Raw genomic sequence first — 18,449 nt, forward strand, 5'->3', positions numbered from 1 at the left:
AATGTAATAATTTCACAATAGGAAAATGTAGAACAGAATTAGGTTCTAAAATAAATAATTGAAAGCAGTTTTATGAGACATCCGTTCTCATCCTCGAACCTCCTGTGTGGAGTTTGCATCCCCGTGCTTGCGCGGGTTTCCTCCGTGCACTCCGGTTTCTTCCCACTTTCCAAAAATATGCATGTCAGGTTGATTGGCCGGTCCAAATCGTCCCTAGGTGTGAATGATCGAGTGAGTTGTCTGTCTTTGTGTGCCCTGCGACTGGCTGGCAACCAGTTCAGGGTGTCCCCTGCCCACTGCCCGAAGATAGCTGGGATGGGCTCCAGCGCCCCCGCGACCCTACTGAGGACTGAGGATAAGCAGTGCAGATAATGGATGAATGGATGGACGTTCTCATCCATATTGAAACTGCAAGTAAATTAGCCACTGGAGGGTGCTAAAATACAAACCAGAGTTAAATATTGCCTTTATGGCAACTCTAAATTGTAATTGTAATTTTGTCATCAATTATACATCTGTAATTACTGTTCAGCAGTAGTGGTTTTAGGCACGGTGAAGCGAGCAGCGGCATTATTACTATGACGGGGGCGGCATGAAAACTTCCCAAAAGATGATAAAAATAAATGTGCGCCATAAAGCTGTTTTGTATTATCTAACAACATATGACTTTGTCTCTTGTAAAGTGGGCGAGGGAAGGCGTCTCGCCCAAAGAGTAGTTTAGTGTAGAACCACCACTGCTGTTAGGTAAAAAAATATTTATCAAATTCCACTTCAGAGGTTTCCATCCATCCATTATCCATGCCGCTTATCCTCACTAGGGTCAAGGGGGTGCTGGAGCCCATCCCAGCTATTTTAAGGCAGTGGGCAGAGGACACCCTGAACCGGTTGCAAGCCAGTCGCAGGACACATAGAGACAGACAACTCACCCGCTCATTCACACTTAAGGGACATTTTGGACCGGCCAACGTGGGAGGAAACCGGAGTGCCCGGGGGAAACCCATGCAAACACGGGGAGGATGCGGTAGCAAGAATTTAACCTTCAGAGGTTTCATGACCGTATAAATTCCATTTTTTATCTTACAGGAAGTCCAACAAATCCAGGAAGACCATTAGCACCAGGAAGTCCATCTTCTCCCTAAAACAAAAAACATTTTTAATTTTTTTAAATCCTTTGAAGCCACACGGCGGTCCATACTCAAACATTTAAAAAAACTTTTCTCAAACTCATTTGAGTTTGATTTTCATAGAAACCACTCCATATTGTACTATCCAAACATAAAATCCAATCTTACTTGTGTTCCGTTGCAGCCTGGAGTTCCCGTCGGCCCAGGCGGACCCTGCAGACCCGGAACGCCCTGAGAACCGAAAAGTTCATAAACACACTATCAATTTAGAGAGCAGCAACCAATGAGGTAAATAAACAAAAAAATAAAGTGCACCGGAGCTCCGTGAGCGCCTGCGAATCCTTCTTTGCCTTCGGGACCCTGTTCCACACAAACACAAATTAATGGGACTTATAACTGGTAAACAGACACAATGCTGTGATTTTTTTGATACCAGATCTCCAGGGGGGCCTGTGGGTCCTTCAGGTCCAAGTTGGCCCTAGAAAATTCAGAACACTATCATTCTAAGCGATGATCATAACAGATGATCACAGTATATACTTATTTATTAGCGTGACTCGATTAAGGCTCATGTGTACCTCGGGTCCGATTTGACCAGGTTGACCTTCACTTCCTCTTCGACCTTCTGGCCCGATATAACCAGGTTCTCCTGGAGTACCCCTGTCTCCCTGTGGGAAACATTTTCAGAATAAATCGATGTGTAATCAAATGTATTTGAATGTTTTAGGACTAGCGTGTATTGAAAAGAGGGAATGGATCCACCTGTTAACTCGTATATAAAAATAGAAAACATCAAATATTGTACTTAAATGTTTTGTTTATGGGTACCAGAATCCACCACATTAAGAGTAAATAAATGAATTACCCCCTTCTACATTTTACAATGCACTCTGCCAGTGCCGCTAGCAGCTGTGGTTATCTGGGGATAATGGATCTCTGCTGCATGGGTGCTGTTCAAAAAGCTGCTATAAGACAAATTTGATCTTTTGGCCCTTTGACTGCTGGTAATGGATGCTAATGGATTACAGCCACAAATTTTTAGGTGGACCACAATGCCATGCTTCAGCGGCCCAAACCGTAAAAAATGGTGCTCTGCCTGCTCTAATGGGTATAATGGATTTCGGTGGGCCAGAACGAAATGCCTTCTGACAATAGTCCCCTTGGCCGGTGTCAGCTTGCAGCAATATAGAATAAGGGATCATTGATTGTGGCGACCGGAGTGCAGTTCATTTTGGGCGGAAATAAAGTCACAGCCACTCGGCCCAACAAAAGTGCCCTCTGCTGGTCCATGGTCGCAGCAGTATGCGATTGGGGATTGCAAAATATATTTCAACCAGTTTTGCGCTGTGGCTGCAAATTACAAAGTAGCGAGGGATTACAGTACTTGTACAAGACACACCACAGAAAATGGTGCCCCTACAACTCTAGTGGTTGAGGGAACCAACCAACCAATATGCAGCTACTCAAACACACCATTTCATCATTTCAATGTTTATGCGTGCTTCATTTCAATTAAAAAATATGAAAATTTTACAATGCTATAGTCCATTCGGAAAAGTTGAAAACAGAACAATAAGCAAGTACTTCAATATAATTTAGTATTTTTAGAAACATCAAAATTATATCATAGAAAGTACCTAAAAAATAAGTATTTAAACTGTTTTCTTAATGGTTGGCCAAATGTTATTAATTATTTTTATATAAATATTGTTGCTTTTACATTTTTTTTTCAAGTTTTTAGTTTTATTTTGTAAACCTGCGATAAGGCCATCTTTTACGTAATCATAAAAAGCTGGGGGCAAAAACAGCCAAGCTTTTTCTTTCATATTTTTTTTCGCATGTTGTCATTTTTCTTTTTATACTTAACCAAAGTATCATTATTCATTTAATTGCTTAACTTGTTTGGGTGTTTGTTTTTGTATGTGTTTGTCTTGCTGTTGGTCACCCCTCTCGAGGGATATGACCAAGATAGATAGATAGATAGATAGATAGATAGATAGATAGATAGATAGATAGATAGATAGATAGATAGATAGATAGATAGATAGATAGATAGATAGATAGATAGATAGATAGATAGATAGATAGATAGATAGATGGATGGATGGATGGATGGATGGATGGATGGATGGATGGATGGATGGATGGATGGATGGATGGATGGATAGATAGATAGATAGATAGATAGATAGATAGATAGATAGATAGATAGATAGATAGATAGATAGATAGATAGATAGATAGATAGATAGATAGATAGGCAGGCTTAACGCTATAGCTGGCTGCAATTGTTATTATTATCTGATCCATGTGAAAAGAAGTCTTTCAGGGTGACTCTCCTTCCACAGTTGGTCATCCGTGCAAATGTCGCTAAGTCCCGTAATGCTGGCGTCTGGCGCTTATCATCTTCCACTGTTACTTTCTCTTGTTACTTTCTCCTTGATTCTGGGTCATAACTTATTCTGGTTCGCTCTTGCAATCCTTTTCTAGCCTGCTTAATAGCTTCTCCTTCTAGTTACCACTAGCCCTGGAACTGACCAACTCTAGATATTTTCTCTTTTCAGCCACTTTGGCGTATCGGTCTTTAACAGCTATTTTCATGCCCTTTCAATGACTAAAATTTATATATATCATATATAATATATATATATAATATATATAATATATATTATATATATGGGGCGGCAGTAGCTCAGGAGGTAGAGTGCTCGTCTTGGGATCAAGGGATCCCAGTTCGAATCCCGGCTCGTCTAGGTTACATGTCGAAGTGTCCTTGGGTAAGACACTGAACCCCTAACACCCCCAATAAGCAGGTTAGCGCCTTAGATGGCTGCAAGGCCGCTATTGGGAAATGTGGAGCACATTGTAAAGCGCTTTGGGAAGTCATTGACTTGAAAAGCGCTATATAAAATGCAGATCATTTCATTTCATTCTTGCTCACTCGAGAAAATATGTAAGTAGGCTTCAAAATGTATGCCAATTAGTATCATTTAGGCTTTTGGAGTTTGCATCATTCAAATGCACACTCTTCAGATACATTCTAAACTACAACGACAAATAGTAAAGATTGTTTTTACACACAGTCACTTTAAAAAAAAATGGAACAAAGTTTAGTCTGTACGTGTCCCCATCTGGTCCCTCTTATTTAGGGAAGAAGCAAAAATGTTGAGAAGCAAATTCCTGTTTGCATCTCTGTATATTGCGTCGGATTAAACAAACTTAAAGGAAGATAAAAAAATGCTAAATTGTTATAACAGGTGGCAAAACAGTTGCGTTGACCCAATAGAGAGTAAACAAACAGAATACACTTTTTTAGAATAAATAGACACCCTTAGATTTTCCCCAATGGAAACATTTTCAGAGAGGTTATATACGTCAATGAGTTTATTACCTTATTGCCCCCTTACTTGTTAGGATAAGCACCATGGAAAACAGGTGGCTGGATAAATTGTATATTTGTCCAGATTTCTCTTTCCTTTTCAACCCAAATTGGTTACATCTTCATCAAGCAAGACCCCACGTGTGAGGTCTGAAGTCAATGACTGAGCTCCAGGAAAACATGGTGCAGCAGCTTCACTCAAATTTAATTAGATGCTAAGAGAAATGTAGTAAGCCTAAATTATGAATGTTCTGGAATCCATCTTGTAATTTTAGGTTTTGGCCAATCAATTTGAACTAATTTAATCATTTTCTATTTTAGTTTGTTAATTATTATTCTAGTAATCTCATTGAAGTCATTATTATTCATCAACAGTAGACCCTAGCGATACGGCGGCCTTACACAGTTTTCACTTTACAGTGTGGGATAAATTAGTTGTCCTGCTCCTTTTTTACGGCATTTTTCCCTGTAATGTAATGTTTGTTTTTGTTTACAAGAACTTGAAAGAATTCAAAATTTGTGGGGTTCGCGCGTTCGACTGTGCGTGATATGTTCTTAAAATGCCTGTCTGCTATTAGTCGACATAATATAAGATGCAAGTGTGCTATTGGTTTGCGTCACTGCTTTATGAAGACATGCTATTGGTTGAACTACCTACCACAATGTAAATTTCTTTTTTAATTTAGTTCAGAGTTTGATTCGTAAAGACATTTTGAGTTAGTGCTCAAAGTGTTGTAGTTTCGGTATTGTTTTTATTCGCTATGGGTCAAAGGCTCGTAGTGATACTAAATTGAGAAAAAAAAATCATTGTTTCATTCTTAGAGGAAAATAATGGACCTCAAGTTGACTATGACAAAAATACACTAGACCCCAGGGCTATGGCGTCTTTACGATTCTTTAACTTTACAATGTTAAAAAGGAAGTTTTTTTGGCCCCTTATAAGAGCATTTTCCCCACTATACTACATCAACAACAAATGCCGATTATGCTATTGGCGGTACCACCTCACACAATGCCTTCCTCTCTATTTTTTCAACTCAGAATTTCTTGTAACAAACTTAAAATTGTTTCCTAATATGTCTTAAGACTTGTGTAGCTAAAGGGAGAAGCAATAAGATGATACCCATGGAAACAAAGTTTGAGATGATGAAAAAAGATGAAGAAGGCACACACATTGTTACCCTTGCTAAGGAGTATGGTCGTTGCCAATCGATCATGGGGACTATTATTATGACTATTATTATCTATATGCTACTAACTCAAGTCATGTCATACCAAAAGCAAAAAAAATGTATCCTTCACTTTTCAATATTTTTTTAAAATGTCACCTTATGATCCCCTCCTCACAACAGATCAACACTGTATCCTGAAATCTACTGCGAAGACCCCCAAAACACACACGATCCCTTACTCACCCTGGTCCCTTTGACGCCATCACAGTGACATGGTGACTTTCCTTTGCAGATGCACTGAAACACATCAATCAGTCAAGCATTATTCGCTTTTTTCTCCGAAAAAGCAATCATCATCAATGCATTCGATGGTCTTTTCTTTTTTTGTTTGTGTGGAAGCAGATGTAGGATTTATGCCAACAATATCTTCCAATAAGAGCCAGCCATCAAATTACACAGTGCACTCAATGTTACGAGTCAGAGATGAAAACTGAACGGCACATAATAGAGGCCAGCGAGAAACTATGATGCCGTTTATGATTTTTATTACCATGGGGTAAAAAAGCTCCTGTAGATTTTAAAAACATAGGCATACGCTTCGTTCCATATTTTAAGAACAAAAAAGGAAGAGGAACTATCCAACTAATATTCTTTTCAATATAATTCAAATTTATTTAAAATTGATTACTGTGTGCATATATATACGGTACATACATAAATGGCTTATGGCTTCGGTATATATATATATATATATATATATATATATATATATATATATATATATATATATATATATATATATATATATATATATATATATATATATATACCGAAGCCATAAGCCCCCTAGTGGAGGTGGTCAGTGTCAAGAACACACTTACATTCACCAAATATTTATTCCCTTTCACTCTTCCCAACCTGACACTGAACATTGAGCCAAAAGCACAACAAGGGGTGAGTTGTTGTGCCATGCAAACCATCATTAGCAGAGAGGCCAGACAGCATACACTGGTTCGCCCCCTCTGCATCATATGCGTTGATATCAGCCATTCGTAACTACCCTTCGCCATTCACATCTATCTCTAACCTCTGATCCAGAGCATGTTTCACCCTGTCCATCCAACCATATTTAGGCCTTTCCCTCATTCTAATTCCCACTACTTCTGCTCTACAAACGCCTTCAGCCATTCTTTCCATATGTCCAAACCATTTCAGAACATTTCCATCTATCTTCTCACCAAGCTCTTTCACCACACCAGTTCGTCTCCTTTTTTCATTCCTCAACGTATCCAGTCGTGTCGTTCCACACCGACTACGCAAACATCTAATTTCAAAGACATTTAACCTATTACGCTCATTTACTCTTAAATAATTGTATTTTATAAAATAGAATATCAAAATTAATTTGAACATGATATTTCAATCTTGATTTCAATCTATAAATAAAAAATCCTGAACATATATTCATATTATTTCTATATTTGTATATATTCTTATAATTAACAGCGTTTACATTCTAAAAGACTATAACATTCATAATTTTTAAACTCATAGTAAAATAATATTCAAAAATATTTATAATATATATTCACAATGTACTATATACTTCCATAAATGCACAAGAAAAACATGAATACATATCCCTTTTTCATATGACAGGGTTGATGTATTTGAATATATTTATACTGTACCTGAAAATATGAAAATTATGGAATGTTTAAAATGTAAACACTCCATGAATGCAAAAAACTTCAATTCTAAAATAATCAAATTTATCTACTGGTAGTATCACTGTTTTACTCTTTATTTGCATTGTGTATCAAGTAGTTACATTTTCTGATGCACCTGAACACACCTCATTAATGGGTACATGAGAAGACAAAGACAAACACTCAATATATTTCCAAGTTATTAATCATTCCACATGGCAGTTTATTTTTGTTTTTTTGAATCTGAGAAGTTGATGCAGCACATCTGGCCTTGCGGGCCTCACAGAATGATGCGAGGGGCCAGATTCGGCTCGGCTGCCTCTCGTTTCACACAGTAGCTTTTAAAGTCCTACTCGAAAGTATTTTGTTTAATGGAGCCAAGCGATCTCACACAAAGGCCCACCAACATTGTCCGCCTAACAGTTTTTCTTGCTAGCTACAGTCGCACTAACATACTCTTTGCAAGATGTTGGCCGGCACTTTGATTTACAAACACGGAAAAAGCCCAAATCTTTTCCGCCCGTATAAGGTAAGAAACTTTCAAAACTTTCTTCTCGAGTCATCTCACAAATCTCACCTTTTTCTTGGCAGCCGTGTCCGTCAGCATGGCAGCCATCAAAAGGAGAGGGATCAGCCATCCTCTGCCCTTCATTTTTCCCCCCTATTTCTCGTTCCACCTCCAGTACCTCTCCAGAGGTCAGGAGCGCATCCATGCACGTTCAGCCGGATGCTGCGACTGAGAGGATGCTCGTGTGACACTCAGACGTTCAATTTCACGATCTTCGATGGCGTGACAATCCCGACAAGGGGGCGGGGCTAACGTAAAGTCCCAGCCCCTAATTGACACGCCCACACTCGTCCAACTACAAGACTTTTTTACTTTGGGAACTCACGTCGCATCTTGGTGGACAACTCCACACTCGCAATGACTTTGAGCGTCTGAATTTAGGTAAGATAACGTTTTTTTGTGACTAATGTTAAAGATTGAATAAAAACTCAGAGGATTTTATGAATTTAGTTTGTAATTAGACATTTGTTGAACAGGTGACCTGTTCAAATGGGAGCTAAGATGACCTTTTGTGCAGCTCTGTCATGGTAAGTCATTCATTTAATGGTTGATAAAAGGTACTTTTTAGTATTAAAATGTATAAAGTCCAGTTACAAAAAATCACATTCATAAAACTCATAAAATATTTTTACTCAGTTTTTCCTTTTTTATTTGAAATATTGTATTTTTTGCAAAAAATGTACATATATAAATATATATATATATATATATATATATATATATATATATATATATATCTGTATGTATATACACACCCATTTTTAACTATATTTTCCAGCGTGTTTGCAGAGGTCTGTTCGAAAACTAGGTTGGAAAAAAAATAACAAAATATCAAATAAAATTGTAATTTTTTGTAGTGTGCTTACTTACTTCTTACTTCTTGACCTGTAAAAAGAATATGAGAAATAATACAAATAAATAATACTTAAAATAGGGAGAATTATCGTAGATGCATATATTTTACTTATTTATTAGATTGTTTTCATATGTTTCTTTAAAAAAAATTCTTGATGCTTAATTTTATTTTTTGCCATTTATAATTCTATATCAAAACAGAAATATATTGGTGCGAGTACTGTTATATGCTATGGGTAATAAAAAAAAAAATCTTGATTAGAATTAGACTTTATGTTGGCAGGTACTTATGGCACCACGCTATAATTTACCAAAAAATAAAAAATTAAGCTTATAATTACCGTTATAATCGATAAAATAAATAATAGAAAGTATGATTTCGTGTTTTTATTCTCTGTAGTATTTATTTTTTCCCCATTATTTGGATGTTCTGCAGTATTGTGTACTCGTGTTATGAAAAGAAATAAATATTATTTTGAAATATAAAATAACACTTAAAATGAGGAAGAATATCTGAACATGTAAATCATTTACTAATATTATTTTATTGCTACAATTTTAATCACTTTTTAAATTTGATTATTTGCCGTCTATGCTTACTACAAAATCCTATAATGTCAAAACCCATTTTTTTGCATTTTACTGTGTCACATATCAAAAAATGTAAGCAGTAACAATCAAGTAGCTGTGTAAATGCTGCATCATAACAATTCTAAACACACTTCTTGATTGTTTAGGCTGGACAACAAGACATCTGCACACTTAAAACGTGCAGACTGTATAATTCTGACTTTGACCTACAGCAGTGTTAATACTTTGCCCAAAGGCTAGGAGTCCATTCAGATTTTTCCCGACTTCACTCACCGTACAGGTGACAATGGGAAAGGTGTCCATGTACACGTCCAACAAAACACAAAGTAAAAAAATGTAATTTTTCCTATTTGGGAAAATACCTACAGTTGTCTCAAAGTCTCTGTACACTAATATGCACATTTACTTTAAAAACAACACCGTATTATCTTTTCAGGTGGATCCTCATCCTGTTCGTCACAACACAGCAGCTTCATGCAGTAAGAACTCATTGACTAAGTCATGACTGTTTAATTACGCAACTGAAATGTGAATGCAGTCACTTCACCGAAAAACGGACGGATGAAAAAGCCTGACGGTCCATGTGTAGACCGCAGGCTGTAGTTTGCCCACCCCTGATCTAGCATTTCTGAACACGTGTTTTTAGCCTCTTAACGCTTAAAGTAAACTTGATTGCTTTTCTATGGCTTGATATGACAAACCGTGCAAGGAAGCCGGGGGCAGCTTGTAGGATTAGAGCAAGTATAAACAATGTGAACTAGCCGGAAGTTTATCAACAATGTCTGGCTACTCAGTACAGTGACAGTAGTTCAATGCGTTCATGGCTGCTTACATGCACTCTACAATTGTCAAACAGCTCAAATGGGAACTTTTGAAGTGACCTATTGGCAACATTATGTATTTGTACATTTCTATCACAATGTAAAATATATTGTTTTCTCATTTTATGGGAATTTGTTTTTAACTTTTTCTAGAAAATAAAAAATGCCACAGTAAATGTGAAACCAAATGCTCAACATAACACTTAAAATCAGATAAGAAACATGTTTTAAATATTTTAAGTAAATAAAATAACACATTAAATACTTTAAAAATGCAAATATAGTAAAATTTGAAAATAATACTTCAAATATTACTTAAAATAATAAAAGTAAAAATTGAAATATTTTAAATAAAAATCCTAATACAGTGAAATTTGTAAAATAATGGTTACAATAATAATAAAAATAATAAAAAATGATATTTTTAACATTTTAAAATAGAATCTTCATATAATTAAATGTGAAAAATAATATTTTTAATAATACTTAAAATTGAAAAAATATTTAAAATAATAAAATAAATATAATATTACATAAAAATGTTTTAGGCAAAAATTAAAAATTACTGTAATGTAAAACATAATGCTTTAAATAATACTTGGATAAAATAACACGTAAAAACATTCACAATAAAAAAAATATTTTGTGGGGAAATTTGATAAATTATACGTCAATGATTCATACAAAATATTTCAAAGAGGTTTTAAGATTAATTCAAAAAAATATAATACAAGAAAAAATGTGATACTCCAAGTAAGCAAAACTGTCAAATATGGCAGATTTAAAACACATGTTGCTCCATTTATTTTGTGTGACTTTAATAATCACGTTTAAGCATATTAAACTAACTTTTTAAACAGAATGTTTTTTTAACTGTGCAAAATTATTGTCCAACGGGCTAAGACATCTTTCACATTGTAGTAGGACATAGAAGAGTCAAGTAATGTTCATTTGTATTGCCCTTAATCATAAAGTCTCAAAGGGCTGCACAAACCACAGATTATTGCAAACTTCGAACTATCATTACACTATCTCCTGATCTAAAACCTACACGAATGCAAAGAAAAACTTATTATGTATTCATCTGCTGCTACGATGACTTCGGATCTAAATTGAGTGTATTTTACAAAATATATAGTTTATTTTCTTATTTCTCATTTTTTCAATCCTTTTTTGTTCATTTTAATTATACGCACAATTTTTTAAATGCAAAACATATTTTAAAAAATCCAGTAAAATATATCATTGATCTATCCAAAAATCAAGTAGTTGCTGATTAGTCTAGGAAATATTCTTATATCTATAAGCGTGTCCTTGACCCCAAAGGGAAGACTTGCTTTCAGTTTCATTTTCTCATTTATAAACTCCTTCGAATGTTCTTGTCATGTTTGCAAAAACATCTTTCGATATTAGTAGAAAGATAAAACTCCTGCAGCTCTCTTCCTTATTTGGCCGTTGGAAGGTTTTTTTTTTGCATAAGCTGTTTCTATTCAAGCCTAAACATGACTTGATGTGAGGTCCTGACTTGAGTGGCTGCCACCATGTTGTTTGTCTCACATGCACACAAATATTTCCTCTTTCCTAATCTTGCCAATTTTCAGCCTTTTTGTTAAGATGCGTTTGTGGTTTGCGTTCGCAGGGCTATGTGGACGAACCATGTAACGGCAGAAACTGCTCTTCGTGTCAATGTAATCCTGCTAAAGGCGCTAGGGTAAGATGAATGAAACACAATCAATGAAAATTAGACCAAAAAAATACATATATATTTAATCTGTTCCATACCCAATTGGGAATTTCTGTGTAGTACAAGCTATACATATTTATATATCATAGCATAACACAATCTGATCACAGTAATCCCTTGTTTTTCTCGGGGTTTACGTTCCGAAAAAGTCAAAGCCGGCAAAGTTAAAACTTGTATTTATGTTAAATAAGTTTTTATACATTGAAACCTTAGAACAAATCCAATTTACAAACTCAAATATTTGTTCAACAAATAAAACTACTGTACAGTATGTTTTCTTTTTGTGATAATTTCTGTACTCTCAAATTATAATTTGAAAAATAATCTTGTCGCCCTATTGCACAACAGTATCGATCAAGGACACAATCCACTTTACTTCACATGTGCCGTCTTTTGGACGTTAGGGAAAACTGCATTTACTTTCCGATTGCCATATTGGACCAAAAAAAGAAAAATGTCTGGAGTGGCAAAAAAGAAAAAGGCAAAAAACTAAAAGCCTAACGAAGGAGGAAACACATAGTGTATTTGAACTCAATTATAGAAAAAAAAAAAAAAAGCGTCAGGAAATTTAGCGGGTCGAAATGTCCAACAATAAGAAGCATATTCCTCTGCCTTTTTGCTCCTGCCGAACATTTTGTTGTCATGATGACTCTGAGAGAAACTTGAGGTCGATAAAGATTTGCGCATTCGTAATGTAGCTCGTCGAGGTGTTTATGTACAAAGCAAAATTGAAAGGAACATTGTGTATTCATGTAACTTTTTATAAATCATTTATTTTTTTTAAGAATTTAAAGTCCTTTACGGCACAAATTGACCTTTAATCAGTCACAAAATTTCGGAACGAAATGTTTTCTTTTGGTGACTTAGGATCTCGTATCAGTATTGTCAAACGCCACCGGCCATCAATGCCCTAAGTCTGTCTCATCTCTGAAGAGTGGGATGACACTTTACTCTGAAAAACAATGGTGACCAGATGATCAAGGTGCTGTATTGTGAGTCAAATCAGGAGGCCTTTACTGCTACTTGAAACCATGGAAAATAGTACTATTGTGTCTTATCTGGTGCCACCAGGCTGTATTTGCCCAAGACACACCACAGGAAGTTGTACCCCCTAGAACCCTAGCGGTTGAGAGATTCGTGAATCGAGAACAGCTCAGACTCCAACGCCATTGACGTGCAGGAGGACACAGGCAGAAATGGGGAGCGCCGACTTTTTAGCTAATCAAAATGCAGAACACAACGCACAAGAAAAATCCGCGAAGAAGCGAAACCACGGTTAGTAAACTCCGATACAGCAAGGGATTCCTGTAAGACATTTCCGTTCTAACGCATAATATCCCTGAAATGTTACCCAATAAAGTGATGTACACACTGCACAATGGTATAAAATGTGAAAGACAAAGCAACATATCATTTTGCCATTTTTTTCATTTTTCATTGAACAAAACCGAACCACACTCCTTAACCTTCCACAATTTTGACCCATTCCCCGTTTAGGACCTTCACTGAAGGCTTCACTGTGACAAGTCATTTATTTCTGTGCCATAAAATAATTAGCTGGGATTTTCATCCCCCTTTAAAGGCCAAATAGGTAGTAAGCCCGAGGTAAATGGCAAGCCAGATGGAGATAGACGACGGCCCTGCCAACTGACATGGCAATGGACAATTCTTGGGACACTTCCAAGAACTTTTGTAATTAGAAATAGAGTATTTCCTTTATTTTTGCATTGTGGATTTGCAGGATAGAGACATATGAGCCAAACAAACTGCAGTTTACTCGCAAAAAACCCCAATATGTACTGTAAATTGTTTGATGTTTCCAGGACATTTCCAATGTATTTTTATACCCCATTGCTAAAATGCCATGGTTGTATCCATTTATATATACTGTAAGTCTATGCATGGTACTTCGCTGATTTTGGTATGTGCCAAAAAGGAAATCAAAGTTTAATGTCAAATTTTAAACACAAAAAAAGAATTCTATTTGCGTAATGGCGTATCTTGTGCTGACTTCTCTTTGAGTTTGCGTGCAGTTTAACAAAGCTTGGCCTCCATGTTTGCTTTGAAATCTGTGCTCCATAATTCGACCCACTGCTACAGATATAAGAGCTATTTTAGTTTGCTAATTTAATTAGAATTCTCAAAAATGTCGGCAGTTTCCTTAATAATCTATTCACTTTGATGCTGTGCACTGTACATTTCCTCAAAGAATGAGATGCAAAATTAGCGATCTTTGGTGTCCTCTGCTGGAAGAAACGAGGGCTCATGTGCTTCTTACTCTGAGACCTGATATTTTAATGTTATTTACTTATTTTTGCTTGAATCCCATCATGTTTGAGGTTTGGTAGTTTGTTTATTTAGTTTATTAAATAGAATAGAATAAAAACTATATAGTTATTAAAAAAGTGACAATGGAATCATAATGCCGCACCTGTCAGTGCTGAAGGAAAACTTTTCAAGTCATATATATATATATATATATATATATATATATATACATTGCATCTAAAATAAATAGGTAAAATAACCACTTCATTAACAATTGCACAATTCTCAATGTTAACTGTTTAATTAGTTTAGTTTTTGCCATTGGGGGAAAAAAAAAATCCTGAAATGTTTCTGTTTTATTTTTAATTCATATACTTTTTTATTAGGGGTAAAAAAACATTGTTACAGACTCAATATTTTAAATGCAACATAATGAGGAAAGCAATTGTGTCATGTAACCTGCCTGATGTTTTGAATTTTTTTCATTATATCTATTTTTCGATACCGCTCAGTGTAAATGTGGTCCAATTAGAAGATAAATTGGTTGCATTAGCCGAGATCTTCCTTTTTTTCATTAAAAAAAATAATACAGTACAGTTATAATCCTTGTTTCCAAAAGTCCTCATCAGTAAGTGGTGCACACTTAAAACCCTGATGTGTAATATTTGACCACTAAATGGCACTGTATCGTACTATGCGAACGAAAACTAGTGCCAAGAGCACAGCGTATCAGCAAGATGTCGGACAAACATGGCGGCTACTTCTAAGTAGAGATTCCACTATGTAAAAGAAATACACATTTCTCGACCGATTTTTTAAAAATAAAATTAATATTGGTATGATAGCAGATGTATTTCTGCCTAGTATTCAAATCAATGACAGTTTTTTGTTCCACTAGGACGCACCAAATATTACACACTGTCCCTTGAACTTAACAAACCAGAAAAATATTTACAAAATAACATAAACTGAATGTGCTAACAGGGCAGCACGGCGGCGCAGTGGTTAGCGAATGTGCGGCACAGTTCTGAGGTCATGAGATCAAACCTCTTGTGTGGAGTTTGCATGTTCTTCCTGTGCTTGCGTGGGTTTCCTCCGGGCACTCCGGTTTCCTCCCACATTAATTAATTGGCGGGCCCTAGTTGTCCCTAGGTGTGAATGAGCGAGTGAGTCTTCTGTCTCTGTGTGCCCTGCGACTGGCTGGCCACCAGTTCAGGGTGTCCCCTGCCCACTGCCTGATGATTGCTGGGATGGGCTCCAGCACCCCCGCGACCCTACTGAGGATAAGCGGTGCAGATGATGGATGAATATGGTAACAAAAAATATGCTCATTTTCATTGTAGGGTCAACCAGGTAAAAGAGGCAAGCAAGGACCTCGTGGGCCCCTGGGAACTTGGGGCAGTCAGGGGACACCTGGTGAGAAAGGCAGGCCGGGCTCACAGGGATCACCTGGCCCAGAAGGGCCTAAAGGAGCTCAGGTAAACTCTGCAGCATCTTTATGAATAAAATCGGGATTTTAATACCAAATAAATCCTCACCACATGGACTTTTTAGGGAAATTTGGGCCTCCCTGGTTTCCCCGGTCATGATGGGTCATTTGTAAGTCTAGTTTGTTTCTGGTCTCACTTCTGTAAACTAAATTTGGAACACATTTCTATATATCTAAATGTAAATCTATACGTGTGCGTTTTAGGGTCACCCGGGAGCTGAAGGTGAGCCTGGTTTTCCCGGAAAAGATGGTTGGCCAGGGATTAAAGGTCTACCTGGCGTTCCAGGGATTCCTGGTCTGGATGGGCTGCTCGGAACACCTGTGAGTTGAATATTCGATTTATAAAATAAAACACATTGTAACAGGAGGGAGTCAATCAAAATGAAATATACACAGTTTGGCTTCGATTACGATTTTGTTCTGGTCCTACGTTTATTTTGAGGACTTCATTCAGTTTAGTATTTAGTTTTTCTTCATGAAAATGTCTTCGTCAATAATTCTCTGAATATTTCATGCTAACTTGAATCTCATGTTTGTAGTCAAGGTAAATTATAGATAACAAATTACAGTTTGATAAAATGTTGATGCTCCATTTACAGAAAGACGGTTTAAGAAAGAGGTGGGAAAATTGTCAGGGTTTTTAAATTTCTTCAAAAAATCCTGCTGTTTTTTTTTTTTAATGTAATCATGTATTTATTGATTTTTTTTCAAAATATTTAGCAAATTCCAAAGAAACCTTTATATATATATATATATATATATATATATATATATATATATATATATATATATATATATATATATATATATATATATATATATATATATATATCATGCTTATTGTTAAATTTTGTGCTTAAAAAGGGATATGTTATATTAGTTATTATCAAAGTATTTATTATAATTATTGGATGCGGCCCGCCAGGCTTTTAAATCCGCCTTACTGATTGAAAAGTAGAGAAAACAAATAAAAATAAAATAAAAATTGAGATACATGTTTTTACATGACAGCAACCGTATACCCAAGTGATCATGAGAGACCACTTGTGCTCCTATTGTTTAGACCAGGAATGGGCAGATTACAGCCAGTGGGCCACATACAGCCCATCAGCCTTTTAAATCCAGCCCACCATTGACATTGGTTAAAAATGTAAGACATTCCCTAAATGAAATTAAAAAAAAAAAAAATGCCACGACAATATGCATGATAATCACTGGGTGGTGCTGTAGTTCATGCCTACCAAACCAAAAATATGTCTACTGTTAGCAGAAAATATTTAGATTTGTAGGATCAGGGTTTACCCAAAATGTTGAAGGAGCCATATTGGACCAAAAAACTTCTTATGAGCCTTATCTATATTGATTGGAAAATGTTAAGAATGTTTGTATTGTGTCTTTCCTGCAAAAGAAACCATTATCATTATCATTTTTGGAAAAAAAGAAAAAGAAAAAAAAAACACTACAAAGCCACTAGAGGACGCCAAAGAGCCATGTGCGGCTTCAAAGCCGCCAGCATTCCATCCGACACCCGGGTCGGATGAATTCCTTCTACTGGCCTGCGCGTCTCGTTTTTTTGTAAATCTGAATTACTGCAGTTGAAATCATTTTTTATATACTAAGCAAATGATTCACGATCTTTCTGTGTAATAAATGCAGTAATACTATCCTTTCTCTTCTTAGGGATTCCCTGGTCCAAAAGGTCTTAAAGGGGAACCCTCGTACACTGGTTCTCTTCCTGGACTTCCTGTAAGATTTATTTCTAGATTCCTGTAAACTTATACAATATATTTTTAAAATTTCAGTCAAGTGATTGATTTAATATTTTTTTCTACAGGGGGAACCTGGTCGCCGGGGACTTCCGGGTCTAGTTGTATGTATCAGTTTTCAGTTCTAAGTCTGAGAAGAAAAGATAAATTGATGAATTAAAATACGCCGACTGCTTTCTTGATATTCTATGTCCCTGTCTGCCTCTTATATGAAAATCTTCCCATGTTTTTATGATTACATTAAAACGATACCGATTAATGCGTGGGGGCAAATTGTTATCGATCACGTCGTAATACAGTAGACCCCCGGGATACAACATTAACCGTTCCTTGGTGGGGATCTCAAAGTGAGACAGCTGTATAGCGGGGGATAGAAACCTTTGGTAATTACCCGATTAATAATAACTTTGCTCATTTTTATTTACCAGTAAGTTAATCAATAAGACTTAAAATATGCAAAATTATTGATCACAAGCTAAATAGGACAGTTTTCCTCATGTTCAGTGTATTTTATTCAGAAAAACAAGTTAAAATATGTATTCCTTTATGCTGCTGTCAAGGTTTATGGTACCATGTCTGCACTTTCAATGTTTACATAGGGTTATTTATGGGTTTCGGGTAATTTATGGATATTTATTCTGTGCATTTTGTATATTATTTTGATTATTGGATGAATAGATGCTCCAAATGAAGTTTCATGGTCTTTTTGACAATGACAATAAATATTCTCAATCTTAATTTAAAAAAGCATTATTTTCCATCAATTGGGTAAGAATCGTGTTGCAGTGTAAACTAGGTGAAACGATGTTGTATTCTAAGTGTACAACATTAATCGGTGCAATTGCCATGTGGCGGGGCATAGAGACCCACTGTAATTAGCTAACAAGTTCCAAACTGCTGGTACCCTAGGTTAATATTGTATACACATATTCTAAACAATAGTAACAAAATGGTATTTAGTAA

The 18,449-nt window shown here is 36.0% G+C and overlaps 2 protein-coding genes across 2 annotated transcripts in view; one reads left to right on the forward strand and one right to left on the reverse strand.

The window, feature by feature from the left end:
• LOC148376332 (uncharacterized) overlaps nucleotides 1-8,110 on the reverse strand; it is a 35,954-nt gene extending 27,844 nt beyond the window's left edge. The window contains exons 1-7 of the mRNA XM_088319637.1: nucleotides 7,962-8,110; nucleotides 5,919-5,972; nucleotides 1,703-1,792; nucleotides 1,558-1,602; nucleotides 1,440-1,484; nucleotides 1,293-1,355; nucleotides 1,082-1,135 (exon numbers count right to left, since the gene is read on the reverse strand). Of these exons, the coding sequence (XP_088175763.1) occupies nucleotides 1,082-1,135; nucleotides 1,293-1,355; nucleotides 1,440-1,484; nucleotides 1,558-1,602; nucleotides 1,703-1,792; nucleotides 5,919-5,972; nucleotides 7,962-8,036 (426 nt within the window). The 5' untranslated portion in view covers nucleotides 8,037-8,110. The remainder of the gene's footprint in view (nucleotides 1-1,081; nucleotides 1,136-1,292; nucleotides 1,356-1,439; nucleotides 1,485-1,557; nucleotides 1,603-1,702; nucleotides 1,793-5,918; nucleotides 5,973-7,961) is intronic.
• Nucleotides 8,111-8,273: 163 nt separating this feature from the next.
• The window catches only part of LOC148376333 (uncharacterized), a 42,786-nt gene continuing 32,610 nt past the window's right edge, over nucleotides 8,274-18,449 (forward strand). Inside the window, exons 1-9 of the mRNA XM_088325800.1 lie at nucleotides 8,274-8,333; nucleotides 8,429-8,479; nucleotides 9,835-9,877; nucleotides 11,859-11,930; nucleotides 15,575-15,709; nucleotides 15,786-15,830; nucleotides 15,925-16,041; nucleotides 17,401-17,466; nucleotides 17,555-17,590. Coding sequence (XP_088181926.1) covers nucleotides 8,442-8,479; nucleotides 9,835-9,877; nucleotides 11,859-11,930; nucleotides 15,575-15,709; nucleotides 15,786-15,830; nucleotides 15,925-16,041; nucleotides 17,401-17,466; nucleotides 17,555-17,590 — 552 coding nt within the window. The 5' untranslated portion in view covers nucleotides 8,274-8,333; nucleotides 8,429-8,441. The remainder of the gene's footprint in view (nucleotides 8,334-8,428; nucleotides 8,480-9,834; nucleotides 9,878-11,858; nucleotides 11,931-15,574; nucleotides 15,710-15,785; nucleotides 15,831-15,924; nucleotides 16,042-17,400; nucleotides 17,467-17,554; nucleotides 17,591-18,449) is intronic.

This window comes from Urocampus carinirostris, chromosome 1 (genome assembly GCF_059441175.1).
Source record: "Urocampus carinirostris isolate Australia breed hairy pipefish chromosome 1, RoL_Ucar_1.0, whole genome shotgun sequence".
NCBI lineage: Eukaryota > Metazoa > Chordata > Actinopteri > Syngnathiformes > Syngnathidae > Urocampus > Urocampus carinirostris.